The 14,653-nt window shown below is 30.0% G+C and overlaps 1 protein-coding gene across 4 annotated transcripts in view; it reads left to right on the top strand.

Annotated features, from left to right (window-relative positions):
* LOC122505843 (5-hydroxytryptamine receptor 2A-like) overlaps window positions 1-14,653 on the top strand; it is an 837,584-nt gene that overhangs the window by 667,692 nt on the left and 155,239 nt on the right. For all 4 annotated transcript variants that reach the window (XM_043617694.1, XM_043617695.1, XM_043617696.1 and 1 more), the window contains exon 6: window positions 7,394-7,505. In XM_043617694.1, the coding sequence (XP_043473629.1) occupies window positions 7,394-7,505 (112 nt within the window). The remainder of the gene's footprint in view (window positions 1-7,393; window positions 7,506-14,653) is intronic.

Here is a 14,653-nt window from a genome sequence, read left to right as displayed (position 1 = left end):
TCAGTTTAATTTTGATCGGCAATGGCTTATTTTCTTTCCAAGAAATTGTACTTTAACGTTTAAAAAAGAAAACTCGAAGTAATCACGTTTTTTATGACGTAATTTACCGAAAACGTCGATTATTTTCTAAAATTTTGTTAAAAATAATGAGAAATTCCAAACAAATTCATAAAGAGCTCCTAAACTGTCAATCCAATTAAAAAATGTTGTAAATACTTTTTTATGGGAAATTTAATAGCGTTTAATTTGCTTCAAAGAAAATTGAACATACGGAAATAATGTTAAATTAGTGTATCCACTTTTTGTCCTAACTGAAAAAATTGAAATTTAGAGAGCTATATCTCGAAATTGTTTTACTTTCTTAATATCTGACTTTATATTCGGATTCCGGAGCAAATTTGACATAAGAAATGACAGCGAAATGCCGCAGAAAATTCAGAAAATTCTTTTAATTTTGTAAACGAGTGTAATGATTAATTAAAAAACTTTTTGAAACTTTTGTGCTGTCTGGGCAGTATACTTTTGTCTCTATTTAATTCAGTTTGAAAATGAAAACCACTGGTGCATTATTGCTCAAAACTGGCACTAAACTTGATGTGAGTTTAGGATAATTTTGCCAATATTAGTTGATGAAGGTGGTTCAGTACTAATTTTTCGTTTTTAATAATTTTATAAGTTTTCATTTACTTTATATGGGTTAAAATAAAAAAATTGGACAAGTGCGAGTTGTACTCGCACTGCAATGGCGGGTTCCGTACACAAATATTAAAACAATACTTGCAACATTTATCGGTAATTTGTAAAATTAAAATAAACCATTAAAAAAATATATTAAAATCATTTAATAAAAAAGAATAACTAAAAAAAATTAAAGTATTGTATATATCTAATATTGTAAACAATAATAAGCAGAGGAACAAAATTTTCAAAATTATAGTTCCTCTGCTTATTATTGTTTATAATATTAGATATACAATACTTTAATTTCTTTTAGTTATTCTTTTTTATTAAATGACTTTAATATATTTTTTTAATGGTTTATTTTAATTCTACAAATTACCGATAAATGTTGCACTTGTCCAATTTTTTTTTATTTTTAGTTAAGAAATTAAAGTCAGAAAACAATCTCTTATTTATTCTCTTAAAATTTCACTCTTCCTTAAAATATTTAATGCCACGTGTTTAAACTAAAAAAAATTTAAAAATTTTTAATTAAAAATTTTTTTTTAAAAAGTTTCTTAAATAAATTTTTTGTCGTCAGACTGTAATAATACACCAGGATACCAATTTCCAGCTCATTAGGTCAAATAATGTAAAAGTTAGGGAAAACAAATTTTTTTTTTTAATTTTTTAGTTTTTCCTTGACAACGCTATGGCCATCATTACATATCAAGTTCTCTATATTTTTCCTGTAATATTTGAGTGAAAATACACCAGCATGCAAAATTTCAGCCCTCCATGTCGAATAGTTTAGAAGTTAAGGGGGGGGAATGGTCACTTTTTATGCATTTTTGGCCAAAAATCTTGTTATTTCCTTGACAACGCTATGCCCATCACGTCCAATCACATTCGCTATATTTTTCCTGTAATCTACGAGTGAAAATACATATCTGGACCAAATTTGAGCTCTTTAGGTCAAATAGTTTAGCCGCTAGGGGGGGGGACACGATTTGGCTACGGACAACAGAGTCTCACCAATATAGGGTTCCGCCGATACACCGTAGGTGTACGGAACCCTAAAAATCGTTGAAATCTTGTCCTGGATAAATAATAATTTGGTTGTTAAAAATTCATGATTTTAAATACAAACATCTTGCAGAGTATAATTTTATCTACTATACCTGGTTATTTAATTTAATTTTTTATTGATACAACAGGTACAAAATAGTAAAAATATGTCCAAAATGTCATCGTGTCCCGTGTCCCTATATACATTTTACGATATAAAAAAATTTTTAATTTAATTTTTTATTATATAAAATAAAATTTCTCTTTGTGTACGTGTTCTCCAATGTATAAAGTGTAATGTAGAAAAGTGGTGAGAATTTTAATAACACTAAATGAGAAATTTAAAGAATTTTTAACGTGTCCCCAGATTTGAAATTTTGTAATGTCATCGTGTCCTCACACACATATTTACCGGTTTTCAAATTGGTATCGCAATTAAAAGTTAAAAAACTATGAAATAAATCAACCACGATATTATTTAACAGGTAAATTCAGTAATTAAATAATTAAATTAACTAAAAATTAATTATTACTATCAACTTTTTTTTGTAATTTCATCATATTGAAATAGGTTAAATATGTGATTACTAAAAAAATATTATTAAGCTAATAAGTATTCCTTGATCTTGCATTTTATGATTTTTGACATATTTTAGAACATAACTAACAAAACAGACAATTTTTTCAACATTTCAAAGATTTTATTATCTTTTAAAGAGTTAGGCACATATTGTCGATTTTTTTATTTTTACCCATATATTATTTTTTTATTATTAATATCATTTATAGGTACAGTACCGTCCGCAATTGTCAGTCCACCCATTTTTAAAGGAATGACAAAAATTTTTTAACATAAAATTCATGAAAACTAAAATTTTTTTTTGGTTTATATTTTGAAAGACGATAAAATTTTGAAAAGAATAAGACCTTACAGAAGTCATTTGGCCAAAATTTGTAGAAGATATTCCTAAAAATCGTCATTTTCAATGTTTTACAAAAATTTAAATAACTTCTAAAATAATGAACGCTTTTTAATAATCTTAGGCTTATTTTAAAGGTCTTTTTCTACGGAATAAGAATTACTTATAGGCATTAACCTGTCATTTTTAACTTGGAATAAGCATGACGTCAAAATTAGACAAAAAAATTGGAAAAATTTAAAATCAATTTTTTGTACTAAAAACTATTCTAGAACATATATAAAACATGATATGGTGTAGATTTTTCAAGAAAATTTAATAAAAATATATGTTTGAATTTCAAAAATTATTTTTCTTTTAATAATATTATTTCAAATTTTTTGAATTTTTTTGTCCAACTTTGACGTCATGCTTATTCCAAGTTAAAAATTACAGGTTAATGCCTATAAGTAATTCTTATTATGTAGAAAATGGTCTTTAAAATAAGCCTAAGATTATTAAAAAGCGTTCATTATTTTAGAAGTTATTCAAATTTTTGTAAAACATTGAAAATGACGATTTTTAAGAATATCTTCTACAAATTTTGGCCAAATGACTTCTGCAAGGTCTTATTCTTTTCAAAATTTTATCGTCTTTCAAAATATAAACCAAAAAAAATTTTACTTTTCATGAATTTTATGTTAAAAAATTTTTGTCATTCCTTTGAAAATGGGTGGACTCACAATTTCGGACGGTACTGTAGGGGAGACTGGGATTAAATGTTAAACTTTGCATAAATGATTTTATTATACAATAAATCCGCTTAGATGCAAATATGTATAGATCAAAATTGGAGGGGAACTTGTTCTCAAAAATTTTCAATAAAAAAGTTTTTGATATTTTCGCATAAAATACATGCTTTATCCTTTTTGAAAATTTTGTTTTTTTAACATTTAGCCTCATGCTAAGGATAAATGTTAAATTCTATTTCTAGCTTACTAAAACTACTTTCTGATAGGGCTTCGTCAATAAATTACGTCACACTTTTTACACAGTTCTGTAAAAGGATTTTCTTGTAAATTATGTTTTTAAACTCGTTTTTAATAAAAATAAGAATAAAAAATAGCATAAATTTCTACTTACAATGCAATTCAGTTAAAAAACAAAAGAAATGAATATTATTATGATTAGGTTAATATGGTTAAAAATATTCCTTATTTTTGATATTTTATTAAACCTATATGTTAAATTTTTCTAGAAAATTTTATGTCTATTTAGAAATAGTTTTATCCTTTATTTAATTTTCAACAATTTAAATATTATTCTTTAGTTAATTTTTAAATATTCCTTATTGTAGTTTGCATTTGAAAATTTCGTTACTGTTTACTTTTAGAAATAAGTATTTAATTTACATTTTTCTTGAAATCAAACAATTTTTTTTAAGCAAACTTTTTTGCATTTAATTCATCAATTCAATATTAACAAACTAATTTTTCAGTTCTTCTTTAAACTGAATATTTTTTTAACAATTAATTTTAAAAGAAAATATGGGCATTTGACGTAACCCCAAAATGGGTCACTTTTACTTATTTTTCTCACTAATCTGTGGGTTTATCTTCATAAATTGTATTTCCACTGGTAAAGCAAAATAATATCTCGAAACGGTTTTTTTTAGATTTTTTTTAAATGAACAGGAAAATTTTTAAATGTTTTATTTTTGTTTCCTGTAAATTCATGAAATTGTGGCTTGGCCCTTTTTGTCATGCCACTCTTCAAATATCAAATATATTTCTTGTTTTTAAAATATTAAAAAATGTACTAATTATATAAGTAACTTTATTTATGAGGCATTTTACGTGAAATGTCCTAAGTTGAAATTTCAACTTCTTGAAAAAAATTGAAACTCAGGGAATTTGTTGTTCTATCAAGTAGAAATGTGCCCAAAAAATTGTTTTGGATTTTTTCGAAAATTTGGAGGGGGTAGAGGAGGGTCAATTTGACCAATTTTGTTAACATCGGCTACTTTGTGAATTTTTTCTGAACATACTTGTAATGGGAAAAATTTTTTTAGAATATGTTTCTGAAAGGTTTTTTCGTTCTCTTTCCAATGGTGTATTTTATTTTTTTAATATTTTAAAAATTTACTCTAATTTTTTATAATTAATATTTAATTTTCAATTTCCCAAAAATCGGTCCGTTTTATTTGAAAATAAATTATTGCAAACGAAAGCTGAGTTTTTTTCCTATCGGCATGTAAATTTTCAGAATGTCCTTTTTTTGTTTTTGAGTTATTAAATTGCAAAAAAAAAATTGCGGCGCGCAGCGTCGCGGTTGCACTGAGCCGCGTGGCAACCGGCGTGAGGCGAGGCGCCCGCGACGCAATTTATTCTTAATAATGAATTTTAACTCTTTTGACAGTTTAACATTTAGCCCCATTCTCCCCTAATATATAATATATATTTTCTAAATATTTATTTATTTATACACTCGTCTTTTGCCTTAATTCTAGCGTTACAAGTGTCCCCGTGGAATTTTTCTTACATACTATACTTATACACGGAAAAAAATTTCTTATAGAAATCACAAACTTTTTCGTAAAATATACAAATAGGTTAAGTTGTGCTTTATGCAGGCGAGTTTTGTGTTTCCAACAAGCTGGTTTGTGTGTACCACAAACCAAACTGTTATAACACCAAGAAATCCACGCATGCGCAAGAAAATTCAAGTGAACGTCTGCTTGTCGTCTGCTGCGTGACTGTTTAAGCTGTTGAATCATAAACTGAAGTTTGTGACAAGACTCATTCTGGTTTGTGTATTTCCCAAACTCAGCCGTTTGTGGATACTACAACCGCCGTTCATAGATGGCACAGGAAATCTTGTAATTTTCACAGGAAATTTTTTTCCGTGTACTAAATTTTATGCGTCTACAGAACGTCTTGAAATTAGGAGTACTCGCATTTGCCTAGACCACCCGTCTAATGGGTTTTCACGCCAGTGGAGAGGGAAACTGTAGAAAACCTCTCCGAGTACAACCGGTTTATCGACAGTCGAATTCTAATGGTGTGTACCGGGCAATAATCGACGGTGCACACACTGAAAAAAATACATGAGACATTTTCAACTACATCCCCTTAGTAGAGTAAAAAGTAATAAAACGAACTACTTTTTTAGTTAGTCTGGCTACTTTTGATACTTATTTTAACTGTTTTATGTAGTTAAAAATTATTAATTAAATTAATGTAATTTTACAGTTAACTTTGTAACTGCAGGTATGTTATAGAAATGACTACAGAAAGTAGTAGATTCTACTACTTAAAGTAGTTTGATATACTAATTTTGTAGTAGTTTTTACTTCTTCTAGGAGTTGAATTATTTTCCATGTAATTTATGTTATAGATTTTTATAGAAGATTATCAACTGTGAAAAGTTGTAAATGCAACTACTTTAAGTAGTAAAATTAACTACAGTTATCAGTTGAACTGTGTCTGGAATGCCTTTAAGTATTAAGCAACTCATCGTAGCGGGCGAGCGTGGTTAGGTGGTTAGGATATCGGTTTACGAATGTTAGGGTCGAGCGTTCAACTCCCGACGTTTAGAGATTTTATATATATATAGTATATAGACATTAAATAAATAAGGTATAGGTAAACAAAAGTGGGTAAGGGGAAATATAAAAAAATACAACTCGATAATATTTATAATAAATTATAAATAATTTTATTTTACCATTTTCAGTAGTTATTTTTTTACTGAGTTATCTTAGTAACTTTAACTACATATCAGCAGTTAATTCTACTGCAAAACTGTCATTGGTTCCTATTTAACTAAGAAAAGTAGTTAATGCAACTGTATTATCACTTCATTCAACTACATATCTGATAATTAATGTAAGTTCAAAATTATCTTTGGGGACTTATTGAACTAAGGAAAGTAGTTAAAAAGTAGTCAAATCTACTAAGAATTTTTTTCAGTGCATCATTATACTTCGACGTCAAACCTCCCGCTCAGATTATCTCACTTGCCGGAAAAATCCTAGGCTAATGGGCGCGAACCAAGTACCCTTGGTCCTAAGCGTCCGCCGAGCCAGGTATTTATCCGACCGAGCTAATCTGTCGGTATAATATATAATATAATAATATAAATTAATATACATACATGGTCTTGCATAAAAGGTATTGTTATAAAAAAAATTCACATATTTCTATTGAAAAACTTTCATAGAATAGTTTTACTAATTAAGGGAAATCTTAAGAACTTTGGAAAAAAACTTGAGATCATAAATCTCTAAAGTAAGAGATGTTCTTTTATTTAAAGGAGACTTTCGTCTTCTTCTCGTTTCCCTTTCTATTAACATGCAAAGTCAGTAGTACGGGGATTACACTCGTCTCACTTGAACAGACAAATGATGCATTCGAGCAAAGTGAATCTACTTGGTATTTCTGACAAGTTTCTCATTATGTTCGCAACTAACGAAGTTGTACTAAAATAATCAAATGACAAACTTGCAAATTTTACTTCAAATGATGATTTCTTCACGATTATTATTTTGATTGAAAGTATGTAATTTCTATTTCATAAATTATTTTTTTCGATTTCTGGAAGACGTGTAAAAGGTAAAAGAAATAACACTATCTTTCACTTTTTTATATAATATACGACAAATTAACGTCTTTATTTTTTTTGTAATAAACAAACAATTTTCCTCATTTTGTTAATAAGAATTAAAAGTTTTGTAATTAATAAGTAAACAAAATTTTTTGTTACAGGCACAACAATACGACAACAATCGAAAAGTTGGAGAGCGGAACACAAGGCTGCCAGAACATTAGGGATAATAATGGGTACATTTCTTCTATGCTGGCTGCCCTTTTTTACATGGTAAGTTAAAAACATTGCATTCATAAAAAAAATAATTATTACCAGAATAATTATTCTCTTTGTTTAATGCTACATAAATACTAAATATTATTTATCTGGATTTAAACTTCTTAGAAAAAAATCTGCGTGCGAGAAGTGGTCGTCGTGCTTCGCGCTCCAAAGATTATTGCGCGCAAATAACTCGCGGTAAGGCGCCTAACATGGAGCGTTGCTTTCTCCCTTATCGCGTTTTGTAAAAATAGTACATTGTGCAACGAGGACGCAAAGCGCAAGTTTCTCGTCCGAGCTTGATTTTACAGAACGAGGCGAAGCCGAGTACTGTAAACAAGCGAGGACGAGAAATGCGTGCGTCCGAGGTACACTGAAAAAAATTCTTAGTAGATTTGACTACTTTTTAACTACTTTCCTTAGTTCAATAAGTCCCCAAAGATAATTTTGAACTTACATTAATTATCAGATATGTAGTTGAATGAAGTGATAATACAGTTGCATTAACTACTTTTCTTAGTTAAATAGGAACCAATGACAGTTTTGCAGTAGAATTAACTGCTGATATGTAGTTAAAGTTACTAAGATAACTCAGTAAAAAAATAACTACTGAAAATGGTAAAATAAAATTATTTATAATTTATTATAAATATTATCGAGTTGTATATTTTTATATTTCCCCCTACCCACTTTTGTTTACCTATACCTTATTTATTTAATGTCTATATACCTAACGGAGAAAAATCTCTAAACGTCGGGAGTTGAACGCTCGACCCTAACATTCGTAAACCGATAACCCAACCACCTAACCACGCTCGCTCGCTTCGATGAGTTGCTTAATACTTAAAGGCATTCCAGACACAGTTCAACTGATAACTGTAGTTAATTTTACTACTTAAAGTAGTTGCATTTACAACTTTTCACAGTTGATAATCTTCTATAAAAATCTATAACATAAATTACATGGAAAATAATTCAACTCCTAGAAGAAGTAAAAACTACTACAAAATTAGTCTATCGAACTACTTTAAGTAGTAGAATCTACTACTTTCTGTAGTAATTTCTATAACATACCTGCAGTTACAAAGTTAACTGTAAAATTACATTAATTTAATTAATAATTTTTAACTACATAAAACAGTTAAAATAAGTATCAAAAGTAGCCAGACTAACTAAAAAAGTAGTTCGTTTTATTACTTTTTACTCTACTAAGGGGATGTAGTTGAAAATGTCTCATGTATTTTTTTCAGTGTACACACGACATTTTATACAAAACGAGAATGTAATCCGCGGTTACTCGGTGCTTTTTGAGAGGGAAAGCATGGCTTTGCGTCTCAAAAACGCGCCGAGAAAGCGGGGATTACATACTTGTTTTGAATAATAGTATATTAAGCAACAAGGGTATAAAGGCAGCCATTTGTTTACGGTGATTTTTGTAACACGAGTGTGGAGGTCGAGGGCGCCGCGAGACCGGAACGAGTGTCACAAAAATCATCGTAAACAAATTGGCTGCCTTTATTCCCGTGTTAATTACGATATTTTTTATTCCTAATGCACAAAAGTGGCGATTTCAGATAGCAGACGACAGGGAGTAAAAGTCATTCACTTGTTCGACTTATATGAAAATGGCGGCCGTTTTCTCCCATGGGCAAAAATAACGCATGGGATCAGCTGTTATGTTTGCCTCTTGGGAGAAAATGGACGCCATTTTCATATGGTCGAACAAATGAGTGACTTTACTCCCTGTCGTCAGCTATCTAAAAGCGCCATTTTTGTGCATGTGGGATAAAAAATTTGTTCTTCATTACGCTACTTCACTACGGACAAGTATTCTTTCGAAAGTTCGGAAACATCTGGACACTTTAAGCGTTTATATAAATGACAATTTACATTTCCTGTTTTACATGTAATTTGTCGCAAACAATATGTATAATCTACTATTGGATTTTCCGTGTTTTGAGTCAGTTCTTTTATATTAATGACGTCTAGCATAAGCTTACAATTTTGATGCGTCGTATATTCATAAACGCAATGTGTCCTAACTCTTAAAAAGATCAAAACTAATAAGTGTAAATTGAAGCCGCGCATCGAAAAGGTATCTCATATATCTCACTCATTTTTTATTAAATTTTAACTGTTTAGAAAAATAGACTCTATTGCATATTCTTTTTCAAATTTCGCCATAAAAATTGTATAATTATAATACCCAACATTATAATTAAAATTTTTCTATCGTGGAAGAAGAATCTATCTCACTTCGACTTTCAAATTTTTAACATAGGTTAGAGGAGAACGGGGCGAGGTTTCTTATTTCTGCATAATTTTATCAAATAGTGCGCTATTGATAATGTAGACTGCTTATGGTAGTTTACTTTAGTTGCTAACAAATGGGCATTATTGCTGCACCAGTTTAGCAATGACAGTATCATTTATGAAAACAGACTTTTTGGATGTAACTTTTCTAAGAGTTATTTTGGTGATTTTAGTTAATAGAGTTACACGAATAAAATTCTTGTAAAGTGATTTTTAATGCAGAATTTAGTGCCGAAGACGATGGTGTTAATGGAATTGCGATATTTTTAATACTACGGGTTTTGTGGATATTTTCTTAAAAAAGTACTCGTGGGGTTAGGCAGCCAACACTAAATTTTTCGTCTTTTTGTGTTGATTTTATTGGTTCTTCTAAATGTTTTCTCTTTTTTTCCTACTCCAATACATTTTAAACTTAACATTGAATTTTATAAACCATTTTTTAAGAATAACAAATTTATACTTCCTTAAAATGTTAAATTGAATTTAATAAATGTTATTATTATAATATTATTCAAATGTAAATTTTTTAAGTTTACTAACAAAATAAAAGTAATTAAATTTGAAAGAAGTTAACAACTTTCCCGAATCAATCTACACAAATAAATTAAATATCTTAAATAAATCTCGATAAGCTCATGGGCTTCAATGTATCGACAGCACAGCTGCCCTAATACAGAAACCTGCTTAATTTGAAAAATATTTTTTAAATTATCAAAGAACTCAGAAAAAACGGTAGCATGGTGGGATACGAGCCCACGACCTTTTTATTGCCGGTAGGCTGCTCTGACCACTGAGCTATATGCACCCCGAGACTCTCCAAATTCCCTGAAATATACTATCCCTTCCTACATTATTTTAATGATAACGTAGGTAGGTTCTTATTTAAGATATTTAATTTATTTGTGTAGATTGATTCGGGAAAATTGTTAACTTCTTCAAATTTAAAATTTAATCACCCAATGATAAATTCACTTCCTTCAATTATAATTGCCTATAAATTGTAAAATTAGGCTTACCATCTTTAAGAACCTTCCTACGTTATCATTAAATAATGTAGGAAGGGATAGTATATTTCAGGGAACTCGGAGAGTCTCGGGGTGCATGTAGCTCAGTGGTCAGAGCAGTCTACCGGCAATGGAAAGGTCGTGGGCTCGTATCCCACCATCGTTTTTTCTGAGTTCTTTGATAATTTTGAAATTATTAATTAATTTCGAAAATATTTTTAAAATTAAGCAGGTTTCTGTATTAGAGCAGATGTGCTGTCGATACATTGAAGCCCATGAGCTAAATTGCTTTCTATTCCGAATGGATGTGGCTACAATTAAAAAAATAGTAAATTACAAAAAGTTGTAATATTTATTTTAAACAATAGAATAAACATTGACTGTTTAAAAAAACAGTTAAGTTACAAACTATACATTTCATTAACATTTAGTGAATAATTTTTAACAAACACATCGTTTTTTATGTTTTTGGGGTCGTTGATTACGAATCTTAAGTCAGATTTAAAAAATTCAAAAAGGTGGATCTAATATGGCCGACAAATTTTTAAACAAACAACATTTTTTTAAATTTTATCAAAATTGCATCCAAATTGTTACTCGGGGATTTTCGGGGTCACTGATTACGAATCTGATGTCAGTTTTTCAAAATTCAAAATGGCGGATCCAATATGGAGGACAAGATTTTAAAAAATTACTTGAATTTTCGTCAATATTGTTACTTGGGGGTTTTCGGGGTCGCTGATTGCGAATCAGAAGTCAGATTTAAAAAATTTTCAAAATTCAAAATGGCAGATCCAATATGGCGGACAAGATTTGTAAAAATTGCTTGAATTTGCTTCAATATTGTAAATTGGGGGTTTTTGGGGTCGCTGATTACGAATCCCATGTCAGTTTTTCAAAATTCAAAATGGCGGATCCAATATGGCGGACGAGATTTTAAAAAATTTGTTTGAATTTGCTTTAAAAACGTTACTTAGGGGTTTTAAGGGTCGCTAATTACGAATCAGACGTCAGATCAAAAAAAGAATTTTGAAATTGAAAATGGCGGAACCAATATGTCGGACAAGATTTCAAAAATTGCTTCTATTTGTTTCAATATCAGTAGATTTTCGTTCTCTTAATTCTATTCGATTTAGACTATTCAATATTGATATCTGAAGTATTAACAATATGTTTTGAACATTTTCTGAATTTTAATTCTTGCATTAAAATTCGTCTGAACTTGAATCTCAGTTTTAACCAATTTTCTTCAGACAACTACCAATTTCTTGGTCTATTGACCGTATATAATTACGCACTATTCTGTATATCAGAATAAAGAATAAAGAATATGAAAAACAATATGATATGATATTCATATCAATATGATATGAAAACAATATGATAAAACATGACAAAGATTCCGGTAACATTTTTGAAAAACAGGTGTTTTTTTAAAATAAACTCCTAACTTCGCAAATGGTGGCAGATTGATTTCCAATTTTTACTATCATCTTTCGGTGTTAAGACGCGAAAATATCATGAATGACGCGCTAATTTGAACAAGCCGTTTAATCAATTCAGCCACTAAGTATCCTTGCCCCATCCTCCCCTATATGTTTTTCAAAACGCAAAAAAATTGCCAATTGAAAAAATTCATTTTCCTAATGTTTCAAGCATATTTTTTCCAATAAAAATCTTTGTTTGTGGGCGAAAAATACTAAAAAATACCATTATTATTCAATTTTTTATATTAAAATTCATTCGTTTATTTTTATTACTATTTTATTATTATTATTATTATTATTATTATTATTAGTATGATTTCATTGTATGCCCTTTCGGGTCTTTACAATCTCCTCAACATCACTACTAAACTCTTTCTAACTCACAAACTCTTATGGGGTCCCTACTTTTGCGGCTGCAGCCGACTTAGGTAAGGAGTACTCGCATTCGCCTGGACATTTGGCCAGGGGGGAGGAAAACTGCAGAAAACCCACTTCCCGAGTACAACCGGTTTATTGACGTCGAGTCATGAATGTACATTTGGATAGCCATCACAAATGCACAAACATAGCCTCGGGCGTCAAACCTCCCGTTTGATATATCTCGATCAGCCAAAAAACCGAGACTGTAGCGATATTCACAGAGGGTCACCCATCCAAGCACTAACCGCGCTCAAATGGTGCTTAACCTCTGTGATCGCAAGCCACGAGTTCCGCCAACCGAGCTATACCATCGGTTTTTATTTTTATTACAAAAAATAAACTTATTATTTTATTATTAATTTCAGATCCTAATTTTTATATAAAAAATAAAATATAAAAAAAATTTAGAATAAAAATATGATCTGAAATTAGTTACAAAATTATACAAATGAATTTCGATACACCAGAATAGAATAACAATAGTACAAATAAAGAGGTTTATTAAAAATGCTTCAAAAATTATGTAAATTAATTTTTTCATTTGGCAATTTTTTGTGGATCCAAAAACATATTTTCTACAAAATTGAGCATGGATGATTTTTTTCTACTATTTTATCAATAAAACTTAAACTGACATCAGATTCGTAATCAGCGTCTCCAAAAACCCCTGAGTAGCAGTTTTGAAGCAAATAGAAGTAATTTTTGAAATCTCGTCCGCCGTATTGGATCCGCCATTTTCAATTTTGAAAAACTGACATGGGATTCGTAGTCAGCGACCCCGAAACCCCCCGAGTAACAATATTGAAACAAATTTAAACAATTTTTTGAAATCTTGTCCGCCATATTAGATCCGCCATTTTGAATTTTGAAAATTTTTTAAATCTGACTTCTGATTCGCAATCAGCGACCCCGAAAACCCCCAAGTAACAATATTGACGCAAATTCAAGCAATTTTTTAAAATCTTCTCCGCCATATTGGATCCGCCATTTTGAATTTTTTAAAACTGACATCGGATTCGTAATCAGCGACCCCAAAACCCCCGAGTAGCAATATTGAAGCAAAGTCAAGCATTTTTTAAAAATCTTGTCCGCCATATTGGATCCGCCATTTTGAATTTTTTAAAACTGACATCGGATTCGTAATCAGCGACCCCGAAAACCCCCGAGTACCAATTTGAAAGCAAATCCAACCGCCGGGTTCCCCGGGGGCACGATATGGTTAAATAACTGCCTCGCAAACCAAAATGTGCAATCTTGGCTGCCTCGCCTCGTTCTCCTCTATAAATAATCGATTTAGTGAAATTACATAAAATGTCTTGAAAAAGGAAGAGAAAACCTTTTTAGTGGATAAATAATACAAGGAAAAAATTTAAAAATTCAATAATATCATAAGATTCTTTAAGCGAAGAGTAAAAATAGTGAAAATGATTTTTAACTCCATAGTGACAACATTGTGGAAAATGGATCTATCTAAAAAATAGTGTTTTTTTACTTTATTGTAAACATTAAAAAATGTAGAGTAGAGTGGGGCGAAACCACCAATTTTGCACTATAAGGACTGTAACTTGAAAACTAAAGCCAATAAGGAGCCAGTTCAGAAAGGGTTTGAAAGATTGATTCATTGGCTACATTTTACTCCCTATACTCAACTCTTTATCTCTTTTAGTTTTCGAGATACGGCCGTTTTACGCGACCTCTGCAATTGGTGGTTTCGCCCCACCAGGTGGGGCGAAACCACCAATTGCACTTTTTCCAATGAAAAACTTAAAAATTAATTAATAACGATCGAAATACATCAAAAAACCACACATAAATAAATTTTTTGCTAAATTAAATTTATTTTAATTAAATATTTATAAAATATGGATTATACCGTAGTCATTTATTTTTATAAGGCGGTAATAAAATAATAGTTAAATTTTTTTTTATTTTTTAA

Source organism: Leptopilina heterotoma, unplaced genomic scaffold, assembly GCF_015476425.1.
Source record: "Leptopilina heterotoma isolate Lh14 unplaced genomic scaffold, ASM1547642v1 Lhet_377, whole genome shotgun sequence".
NCBI lineage: Eukaryota > Metazoa > Arthropoda > Insecta > Hymenoptera > Figitidae > Leptopilina > Leptopilina heterotoma.
This window is presented reverse-complemented; position numbering and strand designations above follow the sequence as displayed.